The sequence below is a fragment of the Perognathus longimembris genome, chromosome 1 (assembly GCF_023159225.1).
Source record: "Perognathus longimembris pacificus isolate PPM17 chromosome 1, ASM2315922v1, whole genome shotgun sequence".
Classification (NCBI taxonomy): domain Eukaryota; kingdom Metazoa; phylum Chordata; class Mammalia; order Rodentia; family Heteromyidae; genus Perognathus; species Perognathus longimembris.
Genome location: NC_063161.1, coordinates 53,551,828 through 53,568,906, shown reverse-complemented (window position 1 = coordinate 53,568,906; position 17,079 = coordinate 53,551,828). Strand labels below are relative to the sequence as shown.

Below are 17,079 nucleotides of genomic sequence, written 5' to 3'. Positions count from 1 at the left end.
GCGTATGCAAGTTATCCTTTCCATTACATATGCTATCTTTCATAAGGAGAAGAGGCTTAAAAAGCCTAGTTCAGAGAAACTACGTGAGGACTCAGGAGAAAGCATTCTCTGGACCTGTACAGGAAGAGTTGCTGTCTTCTAATCTCTATTATTAACTAACTGACAGATGACTGCTTTTGTTTACATCTTTACTGTCAGCAAATGAAGAGCCAAATTCATGTTTTAGACACAGCAGTGCTGATCACATGGCCAGCATTTATTGTCCTGACCTCCTCATTGCCTTCATATTATCTTGATTTCCTTTAATACCTCTCTATGTTTATATTTTCCTCACTTAGAAAAAATATAGACTATTTGGGCTGAGGAGTGGCTCAAGTGGAATAGTGCCTGCCTGGCAAGCACAAGACCCTGAATTCAAACCCCAGCACTGCCAAAATGGAACGACAAACATTCCTGTCTGTTTTTAAAATTTCTTTAAGCAAGAAGTACTATGAAGTGTGTGTGTGTGTGTGTGAGTGTGTGAACTTGGGGCGTGTGTGTGTGTGTGTGTGTGTGTGTGTGTCCCCTAGTGCTTGAACTCGGTGCTTGGGCACTGTTCCCGAGCCTTTTTGCTCAAGGTTAGCTCTCTACCACTTGAGCCACAATTTCACTTCCAACTTTTTGGTGGTTAATTGGGGATAAGAGTCTCAAGAAATTTTCCTGTCCAGGCTGGTTTTGAACTGCAGTCCTCAGATCAGCCTTCTGAATAGATAGGATTTACTGCGTGAGCCATAGGTGCCTGACCTTTTTGTTTTGTTTTGTTTGCCAGTCCTGGGGCTTGGACTCAGGGCCTGAGCACTGTCCTTGGCTTCTTTTTGCTCAAGGCTAGCACTCTACCACTTGAGCCACAGTGCCACTTCCAGCTTTTTCTATATATGTGGTGCTGAGGAATCGAACCCAGGGCTTCATGTATACGAGGTGAGCACTTTACCACTAGGCCATATTCCCAGCCCTGCCTGGCTGGGAATGTTAATGTTAATGTTAATGTTAATATATCCTGAAAACCTAGAAACATTAAAAAAGAAAAGAAATTTTCCACTTATCTTTTGATGCCATAGAAATTCTTGCTAACTTCTGAAGGGTAATCTAGCAGAATACAAGGTTTTAGGGCAGGTTATCTGAATGGCTGACTGTCCCCCCAAATTCCCTTACTCCACTCTGACCCACTTGTGCTTTTTGTTCCAAGGGAACCACGGTGTGTACAGCCAGCTGCCTTCAGCTTCACAAGCGGGCCGAGAGGATTGCCTCCGTTCTTGGAGACAAAGGACATTTAAATGCAGGGGACAACGTGGTGTTGCTCTACCCACCAGGTAAGAATTGGATTGGTACACCAGACTTTAAAAAAAAAAGACTGGGGTTTGAACTCAAGGCCTTGCACTTGTTAAGCAGGCCATTTAATCATTAAAATGGTTTTTTTTGTTTGTTTGTTTTTTGCCAGTCCTGGGCCTTGGACTCAGAGCCTGAGCACTGTCCCTGGCTTCTTTTTGCTCAAGGCTAGCACTCTACCACTTGAGCCACAGCGCCCCTTCTGGCCATTTTCTGTATATGTGGTGCTGGGGAATCGAACCCAGGGCCTCATGTATATGAGGCAGGCACTCTTGCCACTAGGCCATATCCCCAGCCCCAATGTTTGTTGTTTTTATGACTTTTCTTCAGACAGCTTTCTGTCTTCTACATAATACATCGGACACTGGCAAAAATAGCTAAAGGCAGGGCTGGGAATGTGGCTTAGTAGTAGGGTGCTTGCCTACCATGCATGAAGCCCCGGGTTCGATTCCTCAGTACCACATACACAGAAAAAGCCAGAAATGGCGCTGTGGCTCAAGTGGTAGAGTGCTAGCCTTGAACAAAAGAAGCTCAGGGACAGTGCCTGGGCCCTGAGTTCAAGCCCCTACACTGGCAAATAATAGCAACAACAATAGTTAGTGGCAAATAAGAGTACTGTTAGAGTAACAGTACACCAAACCAAAAACAATGTGGTACCCTAGACTCCAACTTACGTTACTAGACTATGCACTAACAGAAGACAGGAACTCAGGACTACCATCTACTAATCATGCAGACTTCATACAAGTCAGTACCAAGAGCTCTGTGTGCATTGGCGGAGGTATGAACCAGGCTGCATCCCCCAGAGTTGTACAATGCAGTAGCTCTCCTGGAACTGTATATGCCTTGCCTTCACTTACTTACATTTCCATGGTCAGTATCTGGCACATAAAAGACAATCAGGCTGGAGCTGAGAATATGGCCTAGTGGTAAAGTGCTCGCCTCATATACATTAAGCCCTGGGTTCGATTCCTCAGCACCACATATATAGAAAAAAGCCAGAAGTGGAGCTGTGGCTCAAGAGGTAGAGTACTAGCTGCTCAGGCCTGGCAACAAAAACAAAACAAATAAACAAAAGACAATCAGGCTGAGTGTGGTAGTGTATACCTATAATCCCAGCACTCAGGAAGTGGAAGCAGGAAGCTCATGGGTCCAAGGCTAACCTGAGCAACATAAAGAGTCTCAAGAAAGAAAAAGGTACTCAGTAAATGTTGAATGAATAAATGAATAAACAAATGAACAACTATTTGACTTTTGCCTTCAGAGCATCTTCAAAACAGCTGCTCTGAATCTGGACATGGTAACAAGCATGTTATCCCAGCTCATTAGGAGGTGGAGACAAGAGAATAACTTGAGCCCAGGAGTTCAAGGCCAACCTGGAAAACACAGTGAGACCCTGTCCTTTAGGAAGGCAGAGAGGGCAGGGAGATCCAGGCACGGACAGTTTACATCTTTAATCTTTGCTAAGCCCAGGAGGCTAAGATCTGACAAATCACAGTTCAAAATGAGCTGGGGATATGGCCTAGTGGCAAGAGTGCTTGCCTCGTATACATGAGGCCCTGGGTTCAATTCCCCAGCACCACATATACAGAAAATGGCCAGAAGTGGCGCTGTGGCTCAAGTGGCAGAGTGCTAGCCTTGAGCAAGAAGAAGCCAGGGACAGTGCTCAGGCCCTGAGTCCAAGGCCCAGGACTGGCAAAAAAAAAAAAAAAAAAAACCCAGCAGGGACAGAAAAGTTCTCAAGAGGGGCTAGAAATGTGGCCTAGCGGTAGAGTGCTTGCTTACCTTGCATGAAGCCCTGGGTTCCATTCCTCACCACTACATACACAGAAAAGGCCAGAAGTGGGGCTGGGGATATGGCCTAGTGGCAAGAGTGCCTGCCTCATATACATGAGGCCCTGGGTTCGATTCCCCAGCACCACATATACAGAAAATGGCCAGAAGTGGCGCTGTGGCTCAAGTGGCAGAGTGCTAGCCTTGAGCAAGAAGAAGCCAGGGACAGTGCTCAGGCCCTGAGTACAAGCCCCAGGACTGGCCAAAAAAAAAAGAAAAGGCCAGAAGTGGCGCTGTGGCTCAAGTGGTAGAGTGCTAGCCTTCAGCAAAAAGAAGCCAGAGACTGTGCTCAGGCCCTGAGTTCAAGCCCCAGGAATGGCAAAACCAAAACAAAGCAAACAGAACATTCTCAAGATGCCATCTCCACAAATAATCAGCACAAAGCTGGCTGTAGCTAGGTGCTTTGGCTCAAATCTATAATTCAGGCTACTTGGGAAACTGAGATCTGAGGACCAGGATTAGAAGCCAGCCCAGGCAGACAAGAGTCTGAGAAACTCCAGCTAACCAGCAAAAAAATGGAGGTATGGCTCAAGTGTTAGAGTACCAGCCTTGAGAGAAAAAGCTAAGCAAGAGAGCAAGGCCCTGAGTTTAAGCCCTAGTACTGGCACACAGGCACAGACACATACAATGTGCAATGCAGTAGCTCTCCTGAGACTGTATATGCCTTGCCTTTACTTACTTACATTTCCATGATCTGTGCCTGGCACATAAAAGACAATCAGGCTGAGTGTTTTGGTAGTGTACACCTATATAATTAAGCATGGCTTAATGGTAGAATGCCAACCAATCAAGCAGGATGAGCAAGTATAAGATCCTGAGTTTAACTTGATAATGGCCAAAAAAAAGTGGGGGGAAAGGGGTGTTAAGACAGACAGTAGAGGGCTGGGAATATGGCCTAGTGGCAAGAGTGCTTGCCTCATATACATGAAGCCCTGGGTTCATTCGATTCCCCAGCACCACGTATATAGAAAAAGGCCAGAAGTGGCGCTGTGGCTCAAGGGCTGAGTGCTAGCCTTGAGGAAAAAAAAAAAAAAAGAAGCCAGGGACAGTGCTCAGGCCCTGAGTCCAAGGCCCAGGACTGGCTAAAGAAAAACAAAACAAAACAGGACAGTGGACTGGTTTAGCTCAGTGGTAAAATACATCCTGTGAGTCCCTGGGTTCATTCTACAGCACCAAAACAAATGAACAAATGCTTTATTTCTAAAATATTTAGGAGTGGGACAGTTTCCCTCAGTTCTGTGAACTCTATTGACTTAACATCCTTCATATCCTGATAGATGTTCAGTCTTGTTCTTGCTTTCATCTGTCATGTTCTTTATTTCTTAATTCATCCAACAACGTCTCTCTCTTCATAGGTAGACAGGTTTAGAATTGTTTCGTATAAATAGTGAACTTTCAGATACACTAATGAATTTTTGCTTCTTTTATTCTTTCTGCCACCTGGGCCATGCACACATCTTGATTCCTCTGACCTTTTACACCCATGCTTCATTTTACTGGGTGTCATGGTCTTTTATCCCTTACTCCTGTGATTATGTGGGGATTCTTGGGCTATATTATTTGCATGGATACTGAGACTTTTTAGAAGATCATCTGGTGTAGGAACCTCTCCTGCCAGGTTCCTGTGAGACTGTCTTCCAACTACCAGTTAATGAAGAGGTAACTGGCCAGAGCCCCTCCTGAGGCCTAACCCGTCTTCACTGGAGATGGACTTTTCTTCCCTGAAGCTCACTCATGAGAGAACAGCTGAGACATGCAGTTGCTCTTCCTATAGCAGTCTCCAAAATAGTGAAAGAAGCTCAAATGGTTTTTATCTCTCCTTTATCCTTTTTCCTAGCTAGGCATTCCTGATTTCTGCATCTATTTCTTTCTAGGTAATGACAAATAATGCTATTCACATGCCTACTTTATTGACTCGCTTATTTTCAAGTATCTTTCAAAGGTTTATTTCTGGTTCCTTCCTTCATATCCATTCTTAGCAATATATATGTACACATAAGTATGTACTCTTATATATCCTTAGATGTTTTGTTTCTTTACCTTCAGTTTCTCTTTAAACAATTTCTTCTGCCAGGAGCTCATTAAATTACAGTCTGAATAATCTTTCTGGCCTGTGATTTAATATACTGGTTTCAGATTGTGTCTAGTTTCTCAGTGATACAGAGCAGTTAAGTGACTTTTCTTTGACAGGACCTTTGTCTTACAGGCATCGAGTTAATTGCTGCGTTCTATGGCTGTCTGTATGCGGGCTGTATACCTGTGACCGTCCGGCCCCCTCATGCTCAGAACCTTACTGCCACGTTGCCCACTGTCCGAATGATTGTTGATGTAAGTACAGCTACAGCTTTCTTTGTTCTCATGTCATAAAACTCATATTGAAACAATGAAGGATCTTTAGCAGTTTTCCAGTTTTGTTAAGAAGTCAATTAAAAAAAAATTTTTTGCCTTGAGTTTGAATTTGGGGCCTCAAGTTCACAAGCTCACTCAGCTTTCTTCCTCATAGCTAGTGCTCTACCATTTGAGTCACTGTTCTAGGCTTTTTGCTGGTTACTTTGATATGGAATCTCACAGATTTTTCTGCTGTAGCTGTCTTAGAACCATGATCCATCAGATTTTAGCCTCCTGGGGAGCTAGATTTATAGCTACCAGTGCCTAGCTTCATAAATCAGCCTTTTCTCCTAAAAATGATATTTTCTTTAATGTGGCCCATGTGACTATCATTATTAAGTGTAGAAACTGAGAAAACAGTTATTGATGAGACACAGAACTATTTGCATTAAACATGAACACAAAGAAGATGAACATGTTATTAGTAACTCACCATAGAACTTATCCCCCAACCTGTTTAAAACATATCTGTCTGTGTGACATTGTCCAAAAAGAAATGCATTCATTACCTAACTTATGTGACTGTAACCCCTCTGTACATCACCTTTATAATAATAATTAAATAATGAAAAATAAAAATGTATCTGATATTTTTCTTTTTCTTTTTTTTTTTTTTTTTTGCCAGTCCTGGGCCTTGGACTCAGGGCTTGAGCACTGTCCCTGGCTTCTTTTTGCTCAAGGCTAGGACTCTGCCACTTGAGCCACAGTGCCACTGCTGGTCATTTTCTATATATGTGGTGCTGGTGTATCGAACCCAGGGCTTCATGTATGGGAGGCAAGCACTCTTGCCACTAAGCCATATTCCCAGCCCCCTGTCAGATATTTTTCTTGCCTAATAATTGAGATAATTTTATGTGCTAATCTTTCAAGTTTCCATCAGAAAATTTCTCATTTCTGACTAGTTTTGTAAATTTATTGTGTAGGATTAAAAGATGTCCAGGCTGGAAGTGTAGCTCAGTGGCAGAGCACTTGTTAGCCTGCATGTGTGAGAGACTCTGGGTTTTACCTCACCTAGCACTATCAAAGAAGAAAATCTAAATCCTATTTTAGAGTACTACAAGTTTTTAACAGGATATGAGAATTGAAATGGACTAAATCTGTATTGCATCATATTCATATGTACTTTTAAGGCAGTGTTGCCTGGTTGTATGGAAAAGTTACAAAATCTGAATTGTGTAACCTTTGTTTCTCTCAGAACTATTGCTCCATCAACAACTTAAGCCTATAGCATAAGAGCCATGTTCACTGTAGATAACATCATTACAAAGTTCAGAAAAATGCCCTTTTTAGACCCTGTTAAGTGGGCCAGAAGATCAGGGAGGGGAGTTTCTTTCTGTTGACACAGTCTATGGGCAAAAGTAGGTTGCTTTTCATTTCTCTGTGTAGCTAGGAAGTGCTGTTCCTGTGGTAGTTTCTGGCTGCCTCTCTCCTAAGATCAGTGTATACTTTAGGTCTAGCTGGTCTTTCCTTCACGAGAATGACAAACACCAACTCCAGACAAGCATACCTGTTTCCTTTCATTCTCTAAACATTACAGAATCCATATCTTGGTTAATTCTGGTCTTCCAAGATCCATAATGAGGGTGGAACTATGAAATATTTGAGAATTATTGTAAACAGTGCCTAATGCTATTTTTTTTTTAAAGTTTATCCTGAGAGAATGAAGCATTGTTCTTTCAGAAGGAAAAAAGAACCTGAACTTGCTCTTTGAAAAACAGATACATCCTACCTGGTCCCATATGTTGTGCAGGTTGCTTTTAGCAGCCAGAGCTAAGCCTCCTGGTATTTACAGCCATCCATGTGTTTTTTAGGTCAGCAAAGCAGCATGTATTCTCACCACTCAGACCCTAATGAGGTTGCTACGGTCCCGAGAGGCGGCAGCAGCTGTGGATGTGAAAACCTGGCCAACCATCATTGACACAGGTAAAAAGGAGATTTACCAGAGCTGTTGAAACAAGAACATTTACTACCAGAGTTTTCCTAGACTCTTATGCCAAACCTATTTACACAGCTTTTCTGTCATAGCACATTCTGTCTGCTAAGGCAGAAGCAAAATCTAATATCCGGCTGGGAATATGGCCCAGTAGTAGAGTGCTTGCCTAGCATGCATGAAGCCCTGGGTTCATTTCATCAGCACTACATAAGCAGAAAAAGCCGGAAATGGAGCTGTGGCTCAAGTGGTAGAGTGCTAGCCTTGAGTAAAAGAAGTTCAGGGACAGTGCTTAGGCTCCGAGTCTAAGAGCCAAGACTGGCAAAAAAAACAATTGTACAAGCAAACTAATATCCATCCAGTCAGCTTGTGCTTCCAGTAATAATCAGATCTAAGAACCAGCTCATCGATGCTGAGACCTTCTTTACATGAAGTGCTTTTGTTACTGTGTTGTTGTTGTTACTGGATTTTTTTTTTTCTTCAAATACTGGAGATTGAACTTAGGGCTCCCTGCTTGCTAGGTAGATGTTCTGCCACTTGAGCCATTCTCCCAGCCCATAAGTGTCTCACTATTACTCTTGGTATTACCAAAAGGTCATTAGGTTTTTTATGTAAATGTGGTATATATGTATATATTATTGAGAGTATCTGGTCCTTGACTTTTTAACTGTGATATAAGTGAAACAACACTGGACTGAGAAGATGTGAGTTGTAGCTTGAACTTCATGGTACCTGCTCGTGCAACCCTGAATGATTACCCTTTCTTAAAATACTGCTACCCCTACTTGATTTGTACATTTATTGAGAATGCAATGCATTTGAAAATACTTGGAAAAACATAATGTACATTCAAATAAAGCCAGAAATGGAGCTGTGGTTCAAGTGGTAGAGTGCTAGCTTTTAGCAAAGAAGTCCAGGACCAGCACAAGAAATAAGAAAAATAAGCTGGGTACCAGTGGCTCATACCTGTAATCCTAGCTACTCAGAAGGCTGAAGATTGAGATAGCAGCTGGAACCCAGTCAAGGCAGAAAAATCCCCATGAGACTCTATCACCAATAAACTACTCAAAAACTAGAAGTGGCACTCTGGCTCAAGTGGTAAAAGCTAGCTTTGAGCACAAAGAGGCTCAGGGACAGCGCCCAAGTCCCGAATTCAAGCGCTAGGCCCAGCAAAAAGAAAAAGAAAAACACAATGTACATGAAATTTAGATGCCATTTATGTTTATATTTTTTTAAAAAGGGTTAGAAGATTTAATAGGGAAGTTCATGGGATTTGGAGCTAGGTACACAAGGTTTAAATTCTGCTGTCTCTTGCCAGGTACTAAGTGGTGCATGCCTGTAATCTAAGGATCTCCTCTTCAAAGCCAGACTGGGCAGGAAAGTCCTTGGGACTCTTATCTCCAGCTAAGCACCAAAATAGCCAGAAGTGGAGCTGTGGCTCAAGTGATAGAGCACTAGCCTTGACAAAAAAGCTAAGGGACAGGGCCCAACCTCTGTCTTCAAGCCCCAAGATTGGCATATACACAAAAAATATTCTACTATCTCTCCTACTTCCTGAGTATCCTCACTAAGCTGGACAAAAGTGTAAAATCAGGATTATAAAGGCTGATATAGGGCTGGGAATATGGCCTAGTGATAGAGTGCTTGCCTCACATAAATGAAGCCCTGGGTTTAATTCCTCAGCACCACATAAACAGAAAAGGCTAGAAGTGGCGCTGTGGCTCAAGTGCTAGCCTTGAGCAAAAAAGAAGCTAGGGACAGTGCTCAGGCCCTGAGTTCAATCCCCAGGACTGGCAAAATAAATAAATAAATAAATAAAATAAAAAATAAAAAAAGAATGATGTAATTACTTGGCATGGAATCATGTTATTGAATCCTTCTGGTATTTTAATCAATTTAATGTGTGCTACCAAATTTTATCCTTATAATCACCTTGTAAGATCAGTGCTGTTTTTTTTTTTTTTTTTTTTTTTGGCCAGTCCTGGGCCTTGGACTCAGGGCCTGAGCACTGTCCCTGGCTTCTTCCCGCTCAAGGCTAGCACTCTGCCACTTGAGCCACAGCGCCGCTTCTGGCCGTTTTCTGTATATGTGGTGCTGGGGAATCGAACCTAGGGCCTCGTGTATCTGAGGCAGGCACTCTTGCCACTAGGCTATATCCCCAGCCCTCAGTGCTGTTTTTAATCCTTATTTTGTAGACAAGACAACTGAGGCACAGGTAGGTTAGGGAAGCAGCAAAATCAAAATGTAAACCCAGCCATGTTTGGCTCCATTTCCTTCCTCTAACCATTGATTTTCACTGTCCTTTTTCAGGGAATAGCATATAGCACCCTCTTCTGCAGCAAATATATAGATCTAAAGCAGGCAAAGCATGTACTTGTAGTTATTGTGAATCAGATGCTGCAATCTGAAGCTTGCAGTTCGAAGCCAACCTGGGCGGGAAAATCCTCCAGACTCTTAGTTCCAATTAACTGCCCAAAAAGCTGGATATGGAGCTGTGGCTCAAAGTGGTAGAGCACTAGCTTTAGGCAAAAACTTCAGGGACAGTGCCCAGGCCAAGTTCAAGCCCCAAGACCAGCATACACAAACACAAAAAAGTATTTTAGGAAAATAACTTCTTATAGTAGATTACTATTACCACTTTAAAAGCCATGAATGATAAGCATAACATATACTAAATATACTGAAGTATAAGTAGTGGACTTCAGCGGAAACAGCTAATGTTTGTTGTTTTTGCCAGTCCTAGGGCTTGAACTCAGGGCTTGGACTCTCTGTGCTCAAGGCTAGCACTCTACCACTTGAATCACAGCGTCACTTCTGGCCTTTTCTGCTTATATTGTACTGAGGAATCGAACTCAGGGCTTCATGCATGCTAGGCGAGCACTCTACCACTAAGCCACATTCCCAGCCCTCATGTTTGTTTTTAAACTGATACCCGTGTTTGAACTCGGGTCTCAAGTTTGTTTTGCTTTCTTGCTCAGCTAGTGCTGAATGAGAACCATATGAGACACCTCCAGCCCAGCTTTTTGCTGGTTATTTTCGAGATGGGAGTCTTGAGGACTTTTCTTGTGGGGCTAGCTTTGAACCATAGTCCTCCAGATCTCAGCCTCCTTAGTAAATAAGATTGTAGGCATGAGCCCCCAGCATCCCTTGCTGATGCTTTCTAAGTGAACATATGCTCAGTCTTTGTTTTTCACATTTTAAATGTGCTGGGGGTATGGCTCAAGTGGTAGAGATGCTCCAGGTTCAGGCCCCAGTAACTAGAAGACAGGAAAAGAAAGAAGGGAATCAAAAAAACAAAACAAAAAAGATAGAAAAGAAGGAAGAGGAAAAGAAAAGGCAAGACTACGGACTCCCACTTAGTATTAGAGCATTTATTTGCCTCAAATGTGTTGGTGATACCTTGTGTTCAACCTCCAGTATTGCCTACGGAGGGGAGGTAGTTTATATGAATTAACTCCTAATAATCCTTTGATGGTAAGTATTAATTTAAAGAAAAACCAACAAATAGATATAAATGTGAGACAACACCACAGTCCTATAGCTAATAAAAATAAAAATAGAGCTAGGATTTAAGCAGCAGTCTGCTTATTGTGGTATATTACCCTTATTTCTATTAAATGAATTTGTTTGATATAGTTTTGTTTTGTTTTTTTTTGCCAGTCCTGAGGCTTGAACTCGGGGCCTGAGCACTGTCCCTGGCTTCTTTTTGCTCAAGGCTAGCACTCAACCACTTGAGCCACCGCTCCACTTCTGGCTCCACTTCTATATATGTGGTGCTGAGGAATGTTCGCGAACCTAGGGCTTCATGTATACGAGGCAAGCACTCTTGCCACTAGGTCATCTTCCCAACCCCTGATGTAGATTTTTATGTCCCTATTGTCTAGTCATATCCCTACACCCAGTCTACCTCTAACAATGACATTTGTAGGCTGCTTTATTAATTATGAGAAGCCTAAGCTTTCACAAATCCCAGAAGCTAAATTTGCCCATAGAAAACCAATTAGAGAGCAAAGAATTTCATATTATAGCATATCTGATTAACATCAACTTTTTTTTTCCTTGCAGATGATTTACCCAGGAAAAGGTTACCTCAGCTGTATAAGCCACCCACTCCTGAGATGTTGGCATACCTTGATTTTAGTGTCTCCACAACTGGCATGCTTACAGGAGTAAAGGTAAAGTAGACTCGCTCACTGAGTGCTAGTAGAATGCTGGGAGGCAATAAATAGAGATGACCACTGTTCCAGGGACTTTAAATGTAGCAGCAGGTGGACTAGAAGCTAGTAGGTGGAGGATCAAAAGCCCTTGCTATATTTAAATAAAAGCATTAGCTCTTCCGGAGTAAAATATCCCAAGGAATTTGTATTATGAAATATTGGAGCCTAATGTAGAATCTGTCCAATAGTAAGAGTTGTAGTTAAAGTCAGTGCTCACAGGTTCATAGGTCATAAAATCCAGTATTAACTATGAACAAAAATTTGTTGCCTAAGTTTAGAGTTAGATGAGGTTAAGGCACTCAAAACCACCTATCAGTTGAGATTGGGGAGTTGAAACCTGTCCTAGCTGTTTCTCCTGTTCCATCCTGTTCCATATTCCTTGCTTTGCAGATGTCCCACTCTGCAGTTAATGCTCTTTGTAGAGCCATCAAGCTCCAGTGTGAGTTGTACTCCTCTCGGCAGATCGCCATCTGCCTTGACCCTTACTGCGGACTTGGCTTCGCACTCTGGTGTCTCTGCAGGTAGGGATGGAAAAGGCCAAAGAAAAGGAACGTATGACTGTATTCTGGGGCTATAACTCTGTCAACGTTTGCTCTCCTAATTTGGTAAAATGTTAGTAAAATGCCACTGCTCCTAGGATTTATGTACTTTATACATTTTTGTTATTTTTGGTTTGGTCTGTATTCCTTTTTTCCTCTTCTGTTAGTGATGTATCATATACAAAATGGCACTGATCCTGTTACCTACCTGCTCACTCCTCCATCTTCTAATCCTTGTTTTAGAAACTGAGCCAAATAGAAGGATGGTCCTTGGTGAAATATGACATGCTTTGACAGCCAGAATGTACCCCCTAGGTTTGGCAGGAAGGAACATGAAGGAATAGGTGACAGCATGTGGCTAGAGAGTACCATGTTTGTCCGGCTCAGATGTCTGCGGAAGGACTAGCAGGTCACTGCTCTTTCCAAAGCCTGCAGAGAGCCTTAGCTCACACCTGCATTCACCTCCTGGGTAGATAACGTCAATAATGCTTCACCAATGCTGGTAACTCAGCAGCCTCCTTTTTATTCATTTATTTATTGGTCATTCCTGGGGCTTGAACTCAGGGTCTGGGCACTGTCCCTAGGCTTCTTTTTTGCTCAAGGCCACTTGAGCCACAGCGCCACTTCCAGCCTTTTCTATTTATGTGGTACTGAGGGATCAAATCCACGGCATCATGCATGCTAGGCAAGCATTCTACCTCTAAGCCACATTCCCAGCCCAGCCGCCTCCTTCTCTATCCCCATCGTTGTTATAGTAGGAGCCCAAAGAAGAAATTCAGGCATTATCTTCAACTTCTGTGTCTTTATGTCTCACATTAAGTGAGTCGTCATGTTCTTTAGTTTACTTGTTCTTCTACCTTTTCGTACATAGGAATCATTTCTAGGTCTTAGGAGTAAAAAACTCATACTGATGACTCACACCCCTGTAGTCCTAGCTACCCAGAAGGCTGGGGATCTGAGAATCACATTTTGAAGCCAGCCTGGGCAGACAAATCTGAGAGACACTTACCTCCAGTTTAACCAACAAAAAGCCAGAAATGAAGGTGCAGTCAACTGGTAGTGTCAGCCTTGAGCAAAGAAGCCAAGTGAGAATTTTAGGCCCTCAGCTCAAGCCCCAGATACTGCCCCCTGGGGGGGGGAAGGAAGGAAAGAAAAAGAATGAAAGAGAGAGAAAGAAAGCTAGCTAAAGGATAGCACGCAGGCCCCAGGACTAGCACAAAGAAGAAAAGAAAAGCACAAACTGTGTGGTAGAACATGTCCACATGGTAGAACACAAGACTGTCTCAAAAATAAGTAATAAAAAAAAAAAACACCTAGATACTAGTGGCTCATAGTGTGATGATTGGGTTTCCACATTGCTATGGGATATGTTCTTCCCTCCTCCCTTGCTAACTTGTTTGACCTGGAAAAGAAAACTAGTAAAGCATTCTGTAGGAGGCCTTCCACCCTCTACTTTATGTACACTGTTTGTCCTCCCTCCTCAGTATCCCCACATCTTGCAGCCACTTAGATTCTTCAAGTTCCGCCCAAGTACCACCCACTCAGTGAAGACCTCTCCTTTCTCATTTGGAATGAATTGCTCTTTATTCTGTGATCTCATTGCCCTTCATTCACATTTATTACCACCCCTACCACAGTCGGCTTTATTTTATGCTTACTGTGTCTTGCGAGTTATATAAGAACAAGACTGAGTTTTGAAGACCTTGTATCCAATGTGATTTTTCTGCTGTCCCGTAAACATTTATTATTTAGTGTTTTTGTAAACAGCAAGGTGTCTAAGATGAATTGATTACATCTGTTTTTGCTTTTCTTCAATCCAGTGTATATTCAGGTCACCAGTCCATCTTAATTCCTCCTATGGAGTTAGAAAACAACCTTTTCCTCTGGCTCGCCACCGTCAACCAATACAAAATAAGGGATACTTTCTGTTCCTACTCAGTAATGGAGCTTTGCACTAAAGGACTGGGAAACCAAGTGGAAGTGCTAAAGGTAAGAAGCTGTGCTAACAACTAAGAGTCTAAGAGGCTTTAAAGAGATGGGCCAGGGCATGCTGATACTGGAGTAGGGGTTAGCAGACATGCTTGTCTGCCGTTTGTCCTTTTCTAGCCAGACAGTTAAGTGGGTATTTCATAAACCTCTTCCTCCTTCCTCATTTAGTGCACAGTCAGAGTCTAATCTGATTGTTTGTGGAGAAGAAAGTAAAACTGACTAGGAAGTTAAATAGAAATGATCTCAAGATATTAGAGATTGGGAGCTGCCCCAAAGATAACTATAGTTCATTCATGTGGTATCCATTTATTCCATCTATCATATTTCTGACTGTCATGAGAAACTCAGAAAATACTCAGTTTTCTTCAGTAAAGAAATAGGATGTCAAGAATGAAAAGGGCCAGGCATCAGTGGTTCACTCGTGTAATGCTAGCTACTTCAGAGGCTGAGATCTGAGGATTGAGGTTCAAAGCCAGCCAGAGCAGGAAAGTCCATGAGACTCTACTCTCCAGTTAACCACCAAAAAGCCAGACGTATGCCTGTGGCTCATATGGTAGAGCTCTAACCTTGAGCGGAAAAAGCTAAGGGACACTCCCAGGTCCAGAGTTCAGGCCTCTGTACGTGTGCACACACACACACACACACACACACACACACACACACACACACACACGGAAGGAAAGAAAGAAAGAAAGAGCGAGAGAAAGAGAAAATAGGGAATAAGCAAATTTACGGAAGAAAAGAAAGAGCGATAGAAAGAGAAAATAGGGAATAAGCAAATTTACGCATGAACAATCATTTCAGTGGAATATTTGGTACTTTTCTTTCTGTGTCCAGGGTAAAAAAAAAAAGTTTGTTTTCTCCTGACCAAGAGAGAAAGCGCAGTGGCCCCACTTGTTCTGTTCTCCCATCCCACTATTGAGCTTCTGGCTCTGTCTTGCAGACGAGAGGCATCAACCTCTCCTGCATCCGGACCTGTGTTGTGGTGGCGGAGGAGCGGCCCCGCATTGCCCTCCAGCAGTCCTTCTCCAAGCTCTTTAAAGACATTGGTCTGTCCCCCCGGGCTGTCAGCACCACTTTCGGATCAAGAGTTAATGTGGCAATATGTTTACAGGTGAGGTCATGAACTCTTGTTTGCTGACAGGAAAAGAATACAGCGGATCCAGAGCGGGCCAGTCCAAACCATGTACCTCAGAGCCAACTCGGAGCTTCAGCCCTGACCCTGCTCACTTACGAGGCGGCCTTAGGCTTTTTTATTTTCTTGTTCTTTATATCATTTTGTTCATCGATTCTGCAGATTCACCAAGTTACTAAGGCTAGCAGACAGGCACCAGTGAAAATGCTGCTTCCTAGTCATGTGGCTGTGCTCGGTGACCATGAAGAGCCATGAGCCAAGAAGCTTTATTTGGATTTTATTTATGACTGACCTTCTGTTTTTCTGTCAACAAATATAAGCCTGTATTTTCTTTCCTAGTCAGATGGCAACTTTGCCATGTTATTTTTGGTGGATGAATAACAGAAAAGAGACTAGATTTGAGTCTTAGTTTATGCAAAAACAGGCATGGACCAGAGTGAGAGAAGATGGCTCATGTGGGTAATAAAGCTTTTGGGTCTCCTGTGACCATGGTCACGTGACTCATGAAGTGTCAAAGTGTTTTTACCTTTAACCTTACTGGGGATCTGTACCATCAACTGGGGCCACGTTGGGTTTGAAAATCCCTGGGATGGGATGGTGGCTTACCTCCTGGTAGATGAAGGGTTCGTAGGTGAAGCCTGGGATGGAGAGAGCACAGGGTCTTCTTGTTCTTTGGGTGAAAACAGGAGAAATAAGAGATCACAGTTAAAGGCTCCACCCTTGATTGAAGACCATGAACTTTCAAAATTGAGTGCATATTTCATACAAATGACTAGATTGCTTATTTCTTGATTTGAAAATGTAAAGCATGGAAAGACAGTTTGTTTAAATTTATTTTTTTTTTCTTTTAGGGAACCTCAGGGCCTGATCCAACTACTGTGTATGTAGATCTGAAGTCATTAAGACATGACAGGTAGGGAGCATTGCTTGTGCTTAATTCCTGCTAGGATTCCCAGACTAGAGAGGCCTGGCTCTCAAAACCAGCATTCCCCATGTTTTGTTTATGCTTTTATCTTCCAGGAGGGCCCAGGAAAAGGGAAGGAATTTATTTGTATCATTGATGTATAATAGGATTTTCACTTTTATAAAGGAAAGCTTTAGGGGCTGGGAATGTGGCTTAGAGGTAGAGTGCTTCCCTAGCATGCATGAAGCCCTGGGTTCAATTCCTCAGTACCACATATACAGAAAAAGCAGGAAATGATGCTGTGGCTCAAGTGGTAAAGTGCCTTGAGCAAAAGAAGCTCAGGGACAATGCCCACTTCCTGAGTTCAAGCCCCAGGACTGGCAAAAGGAGAAAGAGAGAGCTAAAAGAAAGCTTTACTTTTCACAGTTGTTGCATTGTCCTTTAATATTAAGATGTATGTGTATGCTGGGAATATGGCCTAGTGGCAAGAATGCTTGCCTTGTATACATGAAGCCCACAAGGTTCGATTCCCCAGCACCACATATATAGAAAACAGTCAGAAGTGGTGCTGTGGCTCAAGTGGCAGAGTGCTAGCCTTGAGCAAAAAAAAGCCAGGGACAATGCTCAGGCTCTGAGTCCAAGGCCCAGGACTGGCAAAGAAAAAAGATGTATATGTAAAATGTTCCTGTATAAAAAATATTTTTGTGGCATTTGACATAGGTTAAACTGAAATGGATAAGCTCTTTGAGAGCTTAAAAAATAAATGGTAAATGAGACAG

General features: G+C 42.6%; 1 protein-coding gene across 4 annotated transcripts in view; it reads left to right on the top strand.

The window, feature by feature from the left end:
- Dip2b (disco interacting protein 2 homolog B) overlaps positions 1–17,079 on the top strand; it is a 237,333-nt gene that overhangs the window by 201,747 nt on the left and 18,507 nt on the right. For all 4 annotated transcript variants that reach the window (XM_048364373.1, XM_048364381.1, XM_048364358.1 and 1 more), the window contains 8 exons: positions 1,226–1,349; positions 5,405–5,526; positions 7,398–7,509; positions 11,582–11,691; positions 12,124–12,254; positions 14,093–14,261; positions 15,205–15,375; positions 16,248–16,309. In XM_048364373.1, the coding sequence (XP_048220330.1) occupies positions 1,226–1,349; positions 5,405–5,526; positions 7,398–7,509; positions 11,582–11,691; positions 12,124–12,254; positions 14,093–14,261; positions 15,205–15,375; positions 16,248–16,309 (1,001 nt within the window). The remainder of the gene's footprint in view (positions 1–1,225; positions 1,350–5,404; positions 5,527–7,397; positions 7,510–11,581; positions 11,692–12,123; positions 12,255–14,092; positions 14,262–15,204; positions 15,376–16,247; positions 16,310–17,079) is intronic.